Raw genomic sequence first — 18,848 nt, 5'->3', positions numbered from 1 at the left:
AAAATTAGACCTGAATATCCAGTCTCACCCATGAAGACAGCTTTGCTCGTAGCTGCAAATGTAGCAATTGCAGGGATTGCCGTTCTCCTTGTACGTTAGAGTATTTCCTTTCTATGTTATTCCGAGAAGTGTTTTCCTGAAAGATTTTTGATCAAGTTCACAAGTTGTACATATGTTTGACTGTTGCTTCCCCCATGACCAAATTAATTGTGTTAGTAGAAGTGTATTTTAAGTAAAAGTAACTTGCAATAACAGATTTAATGAGACTCGAATGAGAAATGTTCTACTAATATAACATCTGACGTTAAACAGGTGTGGAAATTTTGTTAATCAAGATGGCACTTTCTAATTAGCTACCTATTTAGATACCTAATTAGGTTTTTCTAATTGGGTATCTAAATAGGTACTGCATTACCTAAATTTTTAATTCAGGTCGTTATAAGTGAAATTTGGCAAAGCAGAATGTAGGTAGTGTAGATTGATTTAATGAGTTGGTTTGGGATTTGCATGTCATATTATGAAGTTTGTGATTTGTGTGTATAGTTTACTAGCTAGTTGGCTAACACAGCAAACTCGAGCAGTGAGTAGCCGACTTCCAATGGTTGAAGCGAAGGACACAGAGATTTTTGACTTCATAACCGCCTCTTTATTGTTTGTAATAGGTCAGACATCTACTAAAAAAAAACCCAACCAGGCTTCTTCCAGTCTTCATTCATGGCATCTCCTTGGCGCCATGAAGAAATTTAACGTGAAAGTTTGCTTACTTTCACCAAAAATACAGTGGGGCAAAAAAGTATTTGGTCAGCCACCGATTGTGCAAGTTCTCCCACTGAAAATGATGGCAGAGGTCAGTAATTTTCATCATAGGTACACTTCAACTGTGAGAGACAGAATGTGAAAAAAAAATCCATGAATTCACATGGTAGGATTTTTAAAGAATTTATTTGTAAATTAGGGTGGAAAATAAGTATTTGGTCAATAACAAAAATTCAACTCAATACTTTGTAACATAACCTTTGTTGGCAATAACAGAGGTCAAACGATTACTATAGGTCTTTACCAGGTTTGCACACACAGTAGCTGGTATTTTGGCCCATTCCTCCATGCAGATCTTCTCGAGAGCAGTGATGTTTTGGGGCTGTCGCCGAGCAACACGGACTTTCAACTCCCTCCACAGATTTTCTATGGGGTTGAGGTCTGGAGACTGGCTAGGCCACTCCAGGACTTTCAAATGCTTCTTACGGAGCCACTCCTTTGTTGCCCGGGCAGTGTGTTTGGGATCATTGTCATGTTGGAAGACCCAGCCACGTTTCATCTTCAAAGCTCTCACTGATGGAAGGAGGTTTTGGCTCAAGATCTCACGATACATGGCCCCATTCATTCTGTCCTTAACACGGATCAGTCGTCCTGTCCCCTTAGCAGAAAAACAGCCCCAAAGCATGATGTTTCCCCCCCCATGCTTCACAGTAGGTATGGTGTTCTTGGGATGCAACTCAGTATTCTTCTTCCTCCAAACACGACGAGTTGAGTTTAGACCAAAAAGTTCTACTTTGGTTTCATCTGACCACATGACATTCTCCCAATCCTCTGCTGTATCATCCATGTGCTCTCTGGCAAACTTCAGACGGGCCTGGACATGCACTGGCTTCAGCAGCGGAACACGTCTGGCACTGCAGGATTTGATTCCCTGCCGTTGTAGTGTGTTACTGATGGTGACCTTTGTTACTTTGGTCCCAGCTCTCTGCAGGTCATTCACCAGGTCCCCCCGTGTGGTTCTGGGATTTTTGCTCACCGTTCTCATGATCATTTTGACCCCACGGGATGAGATCTTGCGTGGAGCCCCAGATCGAGGGAGATTATCAGTGGTCTTGTATGTCTTCCATTTTCTGATAATTGCTCCCACAGTTGATTTTTTCACACCGAGCTGCTTGCCTATTGTAGATTCACTCTTCCCAGTCTGGTGCAGGTCTACAATTCTTTTCCTGGTGTCCTTCGAAAGCTCTTTGGTCTTGGCCATAGTGGAGTTTGGAGTCTGACTGTTTGAGGCTGTGGACAGGTGTCTTTTATACAGATAATGAGTTCGAACAGGTGCCATTAAGACAGGTAACGAGTGGAGGACAGAAAAGCTTCTTAAAGAAGACGTTACAGGTCTGTGAGAGCCAGAGATTTTCCTTGTTTGAATTGACCAAATACTTATTTTCCACCCTAATTTACAAATAAATTCTTTAAAAATCCTACCATGTGAATTCATGGATTTTTTTTTCACATTCTGTCTCTCACAGTTGAAGTGTACCTATGATGAAAATTACTGACCTCTGCCATCATTTTCAGTGGGAGAACTTGCACAATCGGTGGCTGACCAAATACTTTTTTGCCCCACTGTATGGTTTTATTGTTGTATTCTGAGAGCCGTTAATTATCCAGTCGCTGAGTATCCAAAGCATAGCAGTGTTTCTTGTTCTCTCTTTTCAGTGAACATGGCCACTTCATTGCAAGAAGAAACTCTCATAGTGGCAAATGACTATATGGATTTCTGCATTGGAATCAAGAAGGCACCTCCCAGCGAAGCCGCCAAAGCCATGAGATACCTGGGAAAGGATGTGGAGAGAATCTATGGGTTCAGACTGCGCCCACTTGTGCAGTTTTTCTTGGACAGCAGTGGCTTTAACATCTGGACCCAACTCTGGGTGATGCTGCAGGTGATTGGAAGGGAAGCGATGAGCTGGGGCCAAATAGTCAGCCTCTTTTCCTTCACGGGAATACTGGCCGTCCAGTTGTCTACTGGCGAAGATGATGTTGCCTGCAGTAGACGGCTGGCGGAACTTTTGACGGAAGTACTACTGACGGAAAAAGAAGAATGGATGGTCCAAAATGGAGGCTGGGTAGGTGCATGTAATTTTGCAATCAAAAACTGCTTATTTTATGTAGTTTCCTGTAAAGGAATTCAGGATTAATTTATTACACCGACATCTTTTTCAAAATCTTGTTCCTGAAATGTCTGTCTTAATATTTCAACCTGCCAGCCCAAGGTATTTATCCTCTCTCTGTCTTTTGTATAGAGCGGGTTCATTGACTACGTGCACAAAATTAGACCTGAATATCCAGTCTCACCCATGAAGACAGCTTTGCTCGTAGCTGCAAATGTAGCAATTGCAGGGATTGCCGTTCTCCTTGTACGTTAGAGTATTTCCTTTCTGTTATTCCGAGAAGTGTTTTCCTGAAAGATTTTTGATCAAGTTCACAAGTTGTACATATGTTTGACTGTTGCTTCCCCCATGACCAAATTAATTGTGTTAGTAGAAGTGTATTTTAAGTAAAAGTAACTTGCAATAACAGATTTAATGAGACTCGAATGAGAAATGTTCTACTAATATAACATCTGACGTTAAACAGGTGTGGAAATTTTGTTAATCAAGATGGCACTTTCTAATTAGCTACCTATTTAGATACCTAATTAGGTTTTTCTAATTGGGTATCTAAATAGGTACTGCATTACCTAAATTTTTAATTCAGGTCGTTATAAGTGAAATTTGGCAAAGCAGAATGTAGGTAGTGTAGATTGATTTAATGAGTTGGTTTGGGATTTGCATGTCATATTATGAAGTTTGTGATTTGTGTGTATAGTTTACTAGCTAGTTGGCTAACACAGCAAACTCGAGCAGTGAGTAGCCGACGTCCAATGGTTGAAGCGAAGGACACAGAGATTTTTGACTTCATAACCGCCTCTTTATTGTTTGTAATAGGTCAGACATCTACTAAAAAAAAACCCAACCAGGCTTCTTCCAGTCTTCATTCATGGCATCTCCTTGGCGCCATGAAGAAATTTAACGTGAAAGTTTGCTTACTTTCACCAAAAATATGGTTTTATTGTTGTATTCTGAGAGCCGTTAATTATCCAGTCGCTGAGTATCCAAAGCATAGCAGTGTTTCTTGTTCTCTCTTTTCAGTGAACATGGCCACTTCATTGCAAGAAGAAACTCTCATAGTGGCAAATGACTATATGGATTTCTGCATTGGAATCAAGAAGGCACCTCCCAGCGAAGCCGCCAAAGCCATGAGATACCTGGGAAAGGATGTGGAGAGAATCTATGGGTTCAGACTGCGCCCACTTGTGCAGTTTTTCTTGGACAGCAGTGGCTTTAACATCTGGACCCAACTCTGGGTGATGCTGGAGGTGATTGGAAGGGAAGCGATGAGCTGGGGCCAAATAGTCAGCCTCTTTTCCTTCACGGGAATACTGGCCGTCCAGTTGTCTACTGGCGAAGATGATGTTGCCTGCAGTAGACGGCTGGCGGAACTTTTGACGGAAGTACTACTGACGGAAAAAGAAGAATGGATGGTCCAAAATGGAGGCTGGGTAGGTGCATGTAATTTTGTAATCAAAAACTGCTTATTTTATGTAGTTTCCTGTAAAGGAATTCAGGATTAATTTATTACACCGACATCTTTTTCAAAATCTTGTTCCTGAAATGTCTGTCTTAATATTTCAACCTGCCAGCCCAAGGTATTTATCCTCTCTCTGTCTTTTGTATAGAGCGGGTTCATTGACTACGTGCACAAAATTAGACCTGAATATCCAGTCTCACCCATGAAGACAGCTTTGCTCGTAGCTGCAAATGTAGCAATTGCAGGGATTGCCGTTCTCCTTGTACGTTAGAGTATTTCCTTTCTATGTTATTCCGAGAAGTGTTTTCCTGAAAGATTTTTGATCAAGTTCACAAGTTGTACATATGTTTGACTGTTGCTTCCCCCATGACCAAATTAATTGTGTTAGTAGAAGTGTATTTTAAGTAAAAGTAACTTGCAATAACAGATTTAATGAGACTCGAATGAGAAATGTTCTACTAATATAACATCTGACGTTAAACAGGTGTGGAAATTTTGTTAATCAAGATGGCACTTTCTAATTAGCTACCTATTTAGATACCTAATTAGGTTTTTCTAATTGGGTATCTAAATAGGTACTGCATTACCTAAATTTTTAATTCAGGTCGTTATAAGTGAAATTTGGCAAAGCAGAATGTAGGTAGTGTAGATTGATTTAATGAGTTGGTTTGGGATTTGCATGTCATATTATGAAGTTTGTGATTTGTGTGTATAGTTTACTAGCTAGTTGGCTAACACAGCAAACTCGAGCAGTGAGTAGCCGACTTCCAATGGTTGAAGCGAAGGACACAGAGATTTTTGACTTCATAACCGCCTCTTTATTGTTTGTAATAGGTCAGACATCTACTAAAAAAAAACCCAACCAGGCTTCTTCCAGTCTTCATTCATGGCATCTCCTTGGCGCCATGAAGAAATTTAACGTGAAAGTTTGCTTACTTTCACCAAAAATATGGTTTTATTGTTGTATTCTGAGAGCCGTTAATTATCCAGTCGCTGAGTATCCAAAGCATAGCAGTGTTTCTTGTTCTCTCTTTTCAGTGAACATGGCCACTTCATTGCAGGAAGAAACTCTCATAGTGGCAAATGACTATATGGATTTCTGCATTGGAATCAAGAAGGCACCTCCCAGCGAAGCCGCCAAAGCCATGAGATACCTGGGAAAGGATGTGGAGAGAATCTATGGGTTCAGACTGCGCCCACTTGTGCAGTTTTTCTTGGACAGCAGTGGCTTTAACATCTGGACCCAACTCTGGGTGATGCTGGAGGTGATTGGAAGGGAAGCGATGAGCTGGGGCCAAATAGTCAGCCTCTTTTCCTTCACGGGAATACTGGCCGTCCAGTTGTCTACTGGCGAAGATGATGTTGCCTGCAGTAGACGGCTGGCGGAACTTTTGACGGAAGTACTACTGATGGAAAAAGAAGAATGGATGGTCCAAAATGGAGGCTGGGTAGGTGCATGTAATTTTGTAATCAAAAACTGCTTATTTTATGTAGTTTCCTGTAAAGGAATTCAGGATTAATTTATTACACCGACATCTTTTTCAAAATCTTGTTCCTGAAATGTCTGTCTTAATATTTCAACCTGCCAGCCCAAGGTATTTATCCTCTCTCTGTCTTTTGTATAGAGCGGGTTCATTGACTACGTGCACAAAATTAGACCTGAATATCCAGTCTCACCCATGAAGACAGCTTTGCTCGTAGCTGCAAATGTAGCAATTGCAGGGATTGCCGTTCTCCTTGTACGTTAGAGTATTTCCTTTCTATGTTATTCCGAGAAGTGTTTTCCTGAAAGATTTTTGATCAAGTTCACAAGTTGTACATATGTTTGACTGTTGCTTCCCCCATGACCAAATTAATTGTGTTAGTAGAAGTGTATTTTAAGTAAAAGTAACTTGCAATAACAGATTTAATGAGACTCGAATGAGAAATGTTCTACTAATATAACATCTGACGTTAAACAGGTGTGGAAATTTTGTTAATCAAGATGGCACTTTCAAATTAGCTACCTATTTAGATACTTAATTAGGTTTTTCTAATTGGGTATCTAAATAGGTACTGCATTACCTAAATTTTTAATTCAGGTCGTTATAAGTGAAATTTGGCATAACAGAATGTAGGTAGTGTAGATTGATTTAATGAGTAGGCTTGGGATTTGCATGTCATATTATGAAGTTTGTGATTTGTGTGTATAGTTTACTAGCTAGTTGGCTAACACAGCAAACTCGAGCAGTGAGTAGCCGACTTCCAATGGTTGAAGCGAAGGACACAGAGATTTTTGACTTCATAACCGCCTCTTTATTGTTTGTAATAGGTCAGACATCTACTAAAAAAAAACCCAACCAGGCTTCTTCCAGTCTTCATTCATGGCATCTCCTTGGCGCCATGAAGAAATTTAACGTGAAAGTTTGCTTACTTTCACCAAAAATATGGTTTTATTGTTGTATTCTGAGAGCCGTTAATTATCCAGTCGCTGAGTATCCAAAGCATAGCAGTGTTTCTTGTTCTCTCTTTTCAGTGAACATGGCCACTTCATTGCAAGAAGAAACTCTCATAGTGGCAAATGACTATATGGATTTCTGCATTGGAATCAAGAAGGCACCTCCCAGCGAAGCCGCCAAAGCCATGAGATACCTGGGAAAGGATGTGGAGAGAATCTATGGGTTCAGACTGCGCCCACTTGTGCAGTTTTTCTTGGACAGCAGTGGCTTTAACATCTGGACCCAACTCTGGGTGATGCTGGAGGTGATTGGAAGGGAAGCGATGAGCTGGGGCCAAATAGTCAGCCTCTTTTCCTTCACGGGAATACTGGCCGTCCAGTTGTCTACTGGCGAAGATGATGTTGCCTGCAGTAGACGGCTGGCGGAACTTTTGACGGAAGTACTACTGACGGAAAAAGAAGAATGGATGGTCCAAAATGGAGGCTGGGTAGGTGCATGTAATTTTGTAATCAAAAACTGCTTATTTTATGTAGTTTCCTGTAAAGGAATTCAGGATTAATTTATTACACCGACATCTTTTTCAAAATCTTGTTCCTGAAATGTCTGTCTTAATATTTCAACCTGCCAGCCCAAGGTATTTATCCTCTCTCTGTCTTTTGTATAGAGCGGGTTCATTGACTACGTGCACAAAATTAGACCTGAATATCCAGTCTCACCCATGAAGACAGCTTTGCTCGTAGCTGCAAATGTAGCAATTGCAGGGATTGCCGTTCTCCTTGTACGTTAGAGTATTTCCTTTCTATGTTATTCCGAGAAGTGTTTTCCTGAAAGATTTTTGATCAAGTTCACAAGTTGTACATATGTTTGACTGTTGCTTCCCCCATGACCAAATTAATTGTGTTAGTAGAAGTGTATTTTAAGTAAAAGTAACTTGCAATAACAGATTTAATGAGACTCGAATGAGAAATGTTCTACTAATATAACATCTGACGTTAAACAGGTGTGGAAATTTTGTTAATCAAGATGGCACTTTCTAATTAGCTACCTATTTAGATACCTAATTAGGTTTTTCTAATTGGGTATCTAAATAGGTACTGCATTACCTAAATTTTTAATTCAGGTCGTTATAAGTGAAATTTGGCAAAGCAGAATGTAGGTAGTGTAGATTGATTTAATGAGTTGGTTTGGGATTTGCATGTCATATTATGAAGTTTGTGATTTGTGTGTATAGTTTACTAGCTAGTTGGCTAACACAGCAAACTCGAGCAGTGAGTAGCCGACTTCCAATGGTTGAAGCGAAGGACACAGAGATTTTTGACTTCATAACCGCCTCTTTATTGTTTGTAATAGGTCAGACATCTACTAAAAAAAACCCAACCAGGCTTCTTCCAGTCTTCATTCATGATCTTCAAGAACCTGCCCGGAACATCAGTTTCCTAGATGGGACATATTATTTGAAACGTGCATTATCTGTCCTGGATTGTTACATTGAATAAAACTCGTATTATCCAAAAAACTCTAAAACTGACTTGATGGTTCATTTCTGTGAATGTTTCTATAAAAGAATGTGCCATTCATTAGATTCTCAGATGGTTTTTCTTTATTAACACTTTTGAAAAATACGACTCCTGAGAAATGGACTTTTCCCAGCCAAATTGGGCTACATTGTTCATAGTTTTGTTATAATGAAAAATGTATTTAAAAGAAAAAGCATTACTAATAAATATAAATTATCATTCACATCACGCTTGCTGATGATCAATTAATCAAGTGCATTTGATTAGCAGTGCCTGGCAAAATAGCAGTTTTTCACACATGGCTTCTACAGTTTGGCTTAATTTTTGTTCAATAAATCATGACACGGTGTTATATGTTATGTGTTGTTGTTCATCTGAGGTTATATTTACCGAATTTTAAGACCACATGATTTCTTATTATGTTCTGATATGTGAAACCTAACAGTTGAAAGTGGGTGTACTTTCATTTTCATATAACTGAGCCTGGCAAATCCACCATTATAATAGCAATTGGCCAAGGTAAAAACACACCTGGCTCTTAAATGAAATGGGAGATCACACTTTGATTGGTTAATGGCATGTTACACCCCAAACACACCCATGACTAATTACAAGACTTAGTACAACCCTTTTGGACCATGCACCTGGCATGTGCATCAGGCCATGTGCATCTGTTGTGACCATGTATCGGTAAAATAGGGTCCTCAGTATATTTTTAATGAGGGAAACCTTTATACAGTAGGTGTGTTTTGGGCTTCACCCTCCTGTTAGAACCTAGTTATGTCTGAACCACATCAGGCAGACTGAATAAACCTAAGAGACTTGATCGGAGAGAAGTGAAGTTTTATGTACATATAAAATATAGATTGGCCTATCAGTTGGACACACAGCACCCGAACTTGAACATATCTTCATTATACACTTACTTTATCAAAAAACTGGGGATAGCCTTTAAAGGAGAAGGCAAAATAATCCTTTATGACACAGGCATACCCTTTGTTCTAAAAATGAAATATAAACGCAATGATCTGTGACATAAGAGTTGTGAGTTTAATTAACAGTTAAAACTATGGCAGTAGTGAAACCTCATTTATTTTGTTAATGTACCAAGTAGGGTCTGTCTTGTCCTGGGTCAGGCCAGCTGCAGTTTTCTTGTCCTTAGCTCTCTGAGTTATGATATAATGAAAAACGCTGATCATTTTCCACTAATGAACTGATTTATTTATAGTATATCAAATTAAGAAAAACAAACGAACTCCCATAGAGATCACATTATTCTCTCTCTCCCTTAAAACTCCCTTTCAAAATTCAGTGTAACAGCACAACAAAATTGTTAATTCAGCACCGCAAAAAACTGCTGCTTCTATAAACCTGTATATTAAATGTATTCGCGTATAGAGTCTGGCTGCCGATCGAGAGTGTCGGCGTTTCAGGCTTCACAGAGAACTCTAAATATCGGCAAATCTACAAAAACAAAAGGTGAAACCGTTGAAACTTTGGAAATGAAATGAAACAGTAAGTTTTTGTATGCCATTTTTGCTAATCGAGTGCGCTTAAAAGTCTGCCAAAATCATATGGCCTAGGTTGTTTGTGTCTATAGTATTTATACACGAGTAATGAACAAATTAACTGTGGGATTTTTAAAGTGCTTATGTAAGTGACGAGTAATAAGAATTATTTTTAATTTTTAGATTGTATTTTACGATGTTTTGCTTGCAATCCAATGCTGGCTTATTTAGACACGTTGTCTCGTTCTAAAAACGTTGTATCTGCCGTCGACAGTCGGGAAAGAATTTCAAGAGAAACTCGTTCGTATTACATAAGTATAAAACAAACGTTACGAATATATACGTATATATTCAAAAGAAACTGGTGGTACAGTACTTAAATTTAATATTGCTTAACGTAGCATTGTTTAGGCGGGAGCGAGAGAGGCTCGAAGCTACACCTTTTTCTCTCGTGAGGATCGATAACTCATCTGTATTCGGCAAGTGAGACTTTTATTTTTTTAAACCTAAAAAGTTCTATAATTAGACGGGACATTTGGTAAGACATTTCGCAAAGCAGTCATAATGTAGGTGACTCAAATTTTGTTTCATATTTGGATTTTAGAGATACAATTTTTCACCTTTAAAAACGATTTGACCACGGTTTGTTAGCGTTTGGACTCGTTAGCTGACTATGATAAGCTGCTAGGTTTGTGTTTTTAACAGACATGAGAATCTAAGGTTCAATGTTAAGAGACCGAGTATAATTCAAAATATATATATATTTCTGACATGACTTATTCAGGATTGCAAACTCTCGTGTATCCGATGACGCTTTCAGACTCAAGCTCACGCAAGAAATCATACAGATTCCAATACAAATTACAAATATTTATCGTTCCATTATAAACCTAAAATTAGCTACATCAAAACGTGGGGGTAGTTTGCAAACCTTACAAAAAAATGTTACCTACGTGTAACGCGTGTGGAGACTTAACTGGAATTTAAAATCTCACGCCAGCCAAGTGAGCAAAAAAAGTATTTATACACGAGTAATGAACAAATTAACTGTGGGATTTTTAAAGTGCTTATGTAAGTGACGAGTAATAAGAATTATTTTTAATTTTTAGATTGTATTTTACGATGTTTTGCTTGCAATCCAATGCTGGCTTATTTAGACACGTTGTCTCGTTCTAAAAACGTTGTATCTGCCGTCGACAGTCGGGAAAGAATTTCAAGAGAAACTCGTTCGTATTACATAAGTATAAAACAAACGTTACGAATATATACGTATATATTCAAAAGAAACTGGTAGTACAGTACGTAAGGAATAATTGACGACGGGCCGTTGAATTATTAGAAAATAATGCACACCCGAGGTGGTAATGCGGCCACGACGCGAAGCGGAATTATTCCGCTTATACTACGGTTGCCACACCGCAAGACATCGATCAGATGATATATTTCAAGGGATTCGTCCGGTTTTTCTACTTAAATCGCTATTGTGAGTAGGATTATTTCTTCCGCATCTCATCCAACGACTCTTTTGCTAGTTCCAAAACGTCATTTTAAAGATGGCAATGGAGGCTTGAGCCGTTGATAGCAGACTAATGCAGTTAATAATGAAGTTATTAGAAAGAGAGCGAGAGAGACAGAGGAAGAGAAACAGAGAGAGAGAGAGAGCTTGTATGAATTAGGCTACCTTTGTGTGTCCCTCAACAGTGTTCTGAAGCACCGTCTCTAAACTGTAAGTCTGCTTTAAGATGCAGCGCTGTTATTACCTCGCTAGTGAGAAATGTCATGTGTAGCCTTTAAGTTGGTACACTAGGCTAACTAATACTGCTGCAGCCCAGTTGTTGAAAGTTTCATATTCACCGTAAATATTAAAATTTACTTTCGGAAAATCGTCTGTCATGTTGTTGTTTTTGTTAGTCCTGCGTGCTGTATAGGTACTGTATGCTAATTTCCGTTATTACAGTTAACTATGCGAAGTGATATGGAACTGTAATGCGGTCAAGAGAGCTACCTGGAACTACGTTCGCCGTGCGGTTATCTGAAAATAATTGCACACCTCAGAACGTTCGTCAGCCAATCAGATTCAAGCATTCAACCGCCCCGTAGTATAATTAAATTTAAAATTGCTTAACGTAGCATTGTTTAGGCGGGAGCGAGAGAGGCTCGAAGCTACACCTTTTTCTCTCGTGAGGATCGATAACTCATCTGTATTCGGCAAGTGAGACTTTTATTTTTTTTAAACCTAAAAAGTTCTATAATTAGACGGGACATTTGGTAAGACATTTCGCAAAGCAGTCATAATGTAGGTGACTCAAATTTTGTTTCATATTTGGATTTTAGAGATACAATTTTTCACCTTTAAAAACGATTTGACCACGGTTTGTTAGCGTTTGGACTCGTTAGCTGACTATGATAAGTTGCTAGGTTTGTGTTTTAACAGACATGAGAATCTAAGGTACAATGTTAAGAGACCGAGTATAATTCAAAATATATATATATTTCTGACATGACTTATTCAGGATTGCAAACTCTCGTGTATCCGATGACGCTTTCAGACTCAAGCTCACGCAAGAAATCATACAGATTCCAATACAAATTACAAATATTTATCGTTCCATTATAAACCTAAAATTAGCTACATCAAAACGTGGGGGTAGTTTGCAAACCTTACAAAAAAATGTTACCTACGTGTAACGCGTGTGGAGACTTAACTGGAATTTAAAATCTCACGCCAGCCAAGTGAGCAAAAAAAGTATTTATACACGAGTAATGAACAAATTAACTGTGGGATTTTTAAAGTGCTTATGTAAGTGACGAGTAATAAGAATTATTTTTAATTTTTAGATTGTATTTTACGATGTTTTGCTTGCAATCCAATGCTGGCTTATTTAGACACGTTGTCTCGTTCTAAAAACGTTGTATCTGCCGTCGACAGTCGGGAAAGAATTTCAAGAGAAACTCGTTCGTATTACATAAGTATAAAACAAACGTTACGAATATATACGTATATATTCAAAAGAAACTGGTAGTACAGTACGTAAGGAATAATTGACGACGGGCCGTTGAATTATTAGAAAATAATGCACACCCGAGGTGGTAATGCGGCCACGACGCGAAGCGGAATTATTCCGCTTATACTACGGTTGCCACACCGCAAGACATCGATCAGATGATATATTTCAAGGGATTCGTCCGGTTTTTCTACTTAAATCGCTATTGTGAGTAGGATTATTTCTTCCGCATCTCATCCAACGACTCTTTTGCTAGTTCCAAAACGTCATTTTAAAGATGGCAATGGAGGCTTGAGCCGTTGATAGCAGACTAATGCAGTTAATAATGAAGTTATTAGAAAGAGAGCGAGAGAGACAGAGGAAGAGAAACAGAGAGAGAGAGAGAGCTTGTATGAATTAGGCTACCTTTGTGTGTCCCTCAACAGTGTTCTGAAGCACCGTCTCTAAACTGTAAGTCTGCTTTAAGATGCAGCGCTGTTATTACCTCGCTAGTGAGAAATGTCATGTGTAGCCTTTAAGTTGGTACACTAGGCTAACTAATACTGCTGCAGCCCAGTTGTTGAAAGTTTCATATTCACCGTAAATATTAAAATTTACTTTCGGAAAATCGTCTGTCATGTTGTTGTTTTTGTTAGTCCTGCGTGCTGTATAGGTACTGTATGCTAATTTCCGTTATTACAGTTAACTATGCGAAGTGATATGGAACTGTAATGCGGTCAAGAGAGCTACCTGGAACTACGTTCGCCGTGCGGTTATCTGAAAATAATTGCACACCTCAGAACGTTCGTCAGCCAATCAGATTCAAGCATTCAACCGCCCCGTAGTATAATTAAATTTAAAATTGCTTAACGTAGCATTGTTTAGGCGGGAGCGAGAGAGGCTCGAAGCTACACCTTTTTCTCTCGTGAGGATCGATAACTCATCTGTATTCGGCAAGTGAGACTTTTATTTTTTTTAAACCTAAAAAGTTCTATAATTAGACGGGACATTTGGTAAGACATTTCGCAAAGCAGTCATAATGTAGGTGACTCAAATTTTGTTTCATATTTGGATTTTAGAGATACAATTTTTCACCTTTAAAAACGATTTGACCACGGTTTGTTAGCGTTTGGACTCGTTAGCTGACTATGATAAGTTGCTAGGTTTGTGTTTTAACAGACATGAGAATCTAAGGTACAATGTTAAGAGACCGAGTATAATTCAAAATATATATATATTTCTGACATGACTTATTCAGGATTGCAAACTCTCGTGTATCCGATGACGCTTTCAGACTCAAGCTCACGCAAGAAATCATACAGATTCCAATACAAATTACAAATATTTATCGTTCCATTATAAACCTAAAATTAGCTACATCAAAACGTGGGGGTAGTTTGCAAACCTTACAAAAAAATGTTACCTACGTGTAACGCGTGTGGAGACTTAACTGGAATTTAAAATCTCACGCCAGCCAAGTGAGCAAAAAAAGTATTTATACACGAGTAATGAACAAATTAACTGTGGGATTTTTAAAGTGCTTATGTAAGTGACGAGTAATAAGAATTATTTTTAATTTTTAGATTGTATTTTACGATGTTTTGCTTGCAATCCAATGCTGGCTTATTTAGACACGTTGTCTCGTTCTAAAAACGTTGTATCTGCCGTCGACAGTCGGGAAAGAATTTCAAGAGAAACTCGTTCGTATTACATAAGTATAAAACAAACGTTACGAATATATACGTATATATTCAAAAGAAACTGGTAGTACAGTACGTAAGGAATAATTGACGACGGGCCGTTGAATTATTAGAAAATAATGCACACCCGAGGTGGTAATGCGGCCACGACGCGAAGCGGAATTATTCCGCTTATACTACGGTTGCCACACCGCAAGACATCGATCAGATGATATATTTCAAGGGATTCGTCCGGTTTTTCTACTTAAATCGCTATTGTGAGTAGGATTATTTCTTCCGCATCTCATCCAACGACTCTTTTGCTAGTTCCAAAACGTCATTTTAAAGATGGCAATGGAGGCTTGAGCCGTTGATAGCAGACTAATGCAGTTAATAATGAAGTTATTAGAAAGAGAGCGAGAGAGACAGAGGAAGAGAAACAGAGAGAGAGAGAGAGCTTGTATGAATTAGGCTACCTTTGTGTGTCCCTCAACAGTGTTCTGAAGCACCGTCTCTAAACTGTAAGTCTGCTTTAAGATGCAGCGCTGTTATTACCTCGCTAGTGAGAAATGTCATGTGTAGCCTTTAAGTTGGTACACTAGGCTAACTAATACTGCTGCAGCCCAGTTGTTGAAAGTTTCATATTCACCGTAAATATTAAAATTTACTTTCGGAAAATCGTCTGTCATGTTGTTGTTTTTGTTAGTCCTGCGTGCTGTATAGGTACTGTATGCTAATTTCCGTTATTACAGTTAACTATGCGAAGTGATATGGAACTGTAATGCGGTCAAGAGAGCTACCTGGAACTACGTTCGCCGTGCGGTTATCTGAAAATAATTGCACACCTCAGAACGTTCGTCAGCCAATCAGATTCAAGCATTCAACGGTCCCGTAGTATAATTAAATTTAACATTGCTTAACGTAGCATTGTTTAGGCGGGAGCGAGAGAGGCTCGAAGCTACACCTTTTTCTCTCGTGAGGATCGATAACTCATCTGTATTCGGCAAGTGAGACTTTTATTTTTTTTAAACCTAAAAAGTTCTATAATTAGACGGGACATTTGGTAAGACATTTCGCAAAGCAGTCATAATGTAGGTGACTCAAATTTTGTTTCATATTTGGATTTTAGAGATACAATTTTTCACCTTTAAAAACGATTTGACCACTGTTAGCGTTTGGACTCGTTAGCTGACTATGATAAGCTGCTAGGTTTGTGTTTTTAACAGACATGAGAATCTAAGGTACAATGTTAAGAGACCGAGTATAATTCAAAATATATATATATTTCTGACATGACTTATTCAGGATTGCAAACTCTCGTGTATCCGATGACGCTTTCAGACTCAAGCTCACGCAAGAAATCATACAGATTCCAATACAAATTACAAATATTTATCGTTCCATTATAAACCTAAAATTAGCTACATCAAAACGTGGGGGTAGTTTGCAAACCTTACAAAAAATGTTACCTACGTGTAATTCGTGTGGAGACTTAACTGGAATTTAAATCTCACTCCAGCCAAGTGAGCAAATTAGGCTATTTTTTCGTTGACATATCGGAAAACAGGTGTTTCAGAGCAATTTTAGGCAAACAAGAATGGCAACTGAAGGAGTTGGTGAATGACTCACAATGAATCTTTTAGATGAAATGTCCTGAACTATTTGCCCATCTCTAATACCCACGGTGTATCCTGACCATGCGCGAATGCATCAACATGTCAGATAACGATCTTTGCTTCCAGTGGGCGGGACGGTGCGACGTAAATTGCCTTTTTTGTTCACGTGGTTTGAGAACGCAGAATTTACGTCACAATCACCATGGTAACGGAGACGCTTATATATAGTGCGGGGCGGGAGCTCATGCTCATTCTCTACCGGCGGTTCAGGAGAATGCCAGAGCAGGGGGAAGGTACTTGAATTGTTATGGTCTCTATGTATATGTGATAGCATGGATGGTGTCATGGAGTCGGCATATTAATGTAATGTATATTGTTGTTATATATTTTTATATCTGTGTCCCTATCAAAATTGAATCTCCTTGGCGTCATGAAGAAATTTAACGTGAAAGTTTGCTTACTTTCACCAAAAATATGGTTTTATTGTTGTATTCTGACAGCCGTTAATTATCCAGTCGCTGAGTATCCAAAGCATAGCAGTGATTCTTGTTCTCTCTTTTCAGTGAACATGGCCACTTCATTGCAGGAAGAAACTCTCATAGTGGCAAATGACTATATGGATTTCTGCATTGGAATCAAGAAGGCACCTCCCAGCGAAGCCGCCAAAGCCATGAGATACCTGGGAAAGGATGTTGAAAGAATCTATGGGTTCAGACTGCGCCCACTTGTGCAATTTCTCTTGGACAGCAGTGGCATTAACACCTGGACCCAACTCAGGAGTGTGATGATGGAGGTGATTGGAAGGGAAGCGATGAGCTGGGGCCAAATTGTCAGCCTCTTTTCCTTCACGGGAATACTGGCCGTCCAGTTGTCTACTGGCGAAGATGATGTTGCCTGCAGTAGACGGCTGGCGGAACTTTTGACAGAAGTACTTCTGACGGAAAAAGAAGAATGGATGGTCCAAAATGGAGGCTGGGTAGGTGCATGTAATTTTGTAATCAAAAACTGCTTATTTTATGTAGTTTCCTGTAAAGGAATTCAGGATTAATTTATTACACCAAGACATCTTTTTCTAAATCTTGTTCCTGAAATGTCTGTCTTAATATTTCAACCTGCCAGCCCAAGGTATTTATCCTCTCTCTGTCTTTTGTATAGAGCGGGTTCATTGACTACGTGCACAAAATTAGACCAGAATACCCAGTCTCACCCATGAAGACAGCTTTGCTCGTAGCTGCAAATGTAGCAATCGCAGGGATTGCCGTTCTCCTTGTACGTTAGAGTATTTCCTTTCTATGTTATTCCGAGAAATGTTTTCCTGAAAGATTTTTGATCAAGTTCACAAGTTGTACATATGTTTGACTGTTGCTTCCCCCATGACCAAATTAATTGTGTTAGTAGAAGTGTATTTTAAGTAAAAGTAACTTGCAATAACAGATTTAATGAGACTCGAATGAGAAATGTTCTACTAATATAACGTCTGACGTTAAATATGTGTGGAAATTTTGTTAATCAAGATGGCACTTTCTAATTAGCTACCTATTTAGATACCTAATTAGGCTTTTCTAATTGGGTATCTAAATAGGTACTGCATTACCTAAATTGTTAATTCACGTCGTTGTAAGTGAAATTTGGCATAACAGAGTGTAGGAAGTGTAGATTGATTTAAAGATTTGGTTTGGGATTTGCATGTCATATTATGAAGTTTGTGATTTGTGTGTATAGTTTACTAGCTAGTTGGCTGACACAGCAAACTCGAGCAGTGGGTAGCTGACTTCCAATGGTTAAAGCCAAGGACACAGAGATGTTTGACTTCATAACCGCCTCTTTATTGTTTTTAATAGGTCAGAAAGCTGCTAAAAAGAACCCTACCAGGCTTCTTCCAGTCTTCCTTTCTGATCTTCAGGAAACTGCCAGGAACATCAGGGGTTTCATTAGGAGGGAGCTGAGTAGGGGGACGGGGGGGTCCAATTCACTGGACACATGCCAGGACCCGAGCTTCTGTACCTGGGAGACCTCTGGGTCCAGTCAGACACACCTGATCAGGGATACATCAAGTGTCCAGCAGGTTCCTCAGTTCACTGTACACGTCCCCATCTCCCAGGACAAAGGGAGACAGGAAATTGGGGTGAAGCCCCTGTTCCAGGTGAATCCAGGGAAGATCCTAGAGGAGTCCTTTAAAGACGTTACTTAATAAAAATATATTCATGAAAAAATACAATATTAATTTTATACTAGCATATATTTTTGGAACTTTAATCTTTTATATTTTAATGTATTTGAGCTAGTTTCATTCATTATTTATTTGAGCTGTATTTCTCTGATTTTGTTTTTGCTTGCATTTTATTTATAAAGATTATTGTTATTAAATATAATAGATTTCTAAATAAACTCTAAGAACATATTACAGAGTGTTGTCTTTTAATTTTGCAAGATCTGAAAACTTCAGATTGAGCTGGATACACTACACGTATGTGCTGTCTGATGAAGGTACCGTGACCCTAGAACCGTCACCGATTAACAATAAGATGCAATGAGTCCTGAGAAAGACAGGTGTGTCTAACCCACATGTGAATGTGTGTGAGAGAGGAAGGGCCCAGTGAGGGACTGTCAACATGTACTTAAACATAAACTCCTGTAGGATCATACACACAGATACGACAGAGCTGAGATTCCAGGTTGCCTGAGACAAGGCCTAGCCTGGTATGAAAGGTACTCGTTGG

General features: G+C 38.9%; 2 protein-coding genes across 6 annotated transcripts in view; both read left to right on the top strand.

Moving 5' to 3' along the window:
* LOC125711552 (anti-apoptotic protein NR13-like) overlaps positions 1-18,848 on the top strand; it is a 65,990-nt gene that overhangs the window by 20,563 nt on the left and 26,579 nt on the right. Inside the window, exon 2 of one of the 5 annotated variants that reach the window (XR_007383036.1) lies at positions 6,902-7,082. The exons of 1 other annotated variant lie outside the window; for it this stretch is intronic. The gene's annotated coding sequence lies outside the window, so the exon portion shown is untranslated. Of the gene's footprint in view, positions 1-2,472; positions 2,654-3,947; positions 4,129-6,901; positions 7,083-8,720; positions 9,505-18,848 lie in introns of those variants that run through there. 3 more of the 5 variants (XR_007383037.1, XR_007383038.1, XM_048980551.1) reach the window with 3 other exon arrangements.
* LOC125712054 (anti-apoptotic protein NR13-like) lies at positions 16,696-18,074 on the top strand. Its single transcript, XM_048981681.1, has 2 exons — positions 16,696-17,104; positions 17,970-18,074. The coding sequence occupies exons 1-2, from the start codon at positions 16,697-16,699 to the stop codon at positions 18,072-18,074; spliced, it is 513 nt and encodes a 170-aa protein (XP_048837638.1). The 5' UTR covers position 16,696.

Source organism: Brienomyrus brachyistius, chromosome 17 (genome assembly GCF_023856365.1).
Source record: "Brienomyrus brachyistius isolate T26 chromosome 17, BBRACH_0.4, whole genome shotgun sequence".
Taxonomy (NCBI): Eukaryota; Metazoa; Chordata; class Actinopteri; order Osteoglossiformes; family Mormyridae; genus Brienomyrus; species Brienomyrus brachyistius.
This window is presented reverse-complemented; position numbering and strand designations above follow the sequence as displayed.

Excerpts from the sequence above, each read along its gene's own strand:
- LOC125712054 (XM_048981681.1), top strand. The coding sequence starts at position 16,697 with ATGGCCACTTCATTGCAGGAAGAAACTCTCATAGTGGCAAATGACTAT. Across the intron at positions 17,105-17,969 it reads TGGTCCAAAATGGAGGCTGG|GTCAGAAAGCTGCTAAAAAG; the intron begins GTAGGTGCATGT and ends TGTTTTTAATAG.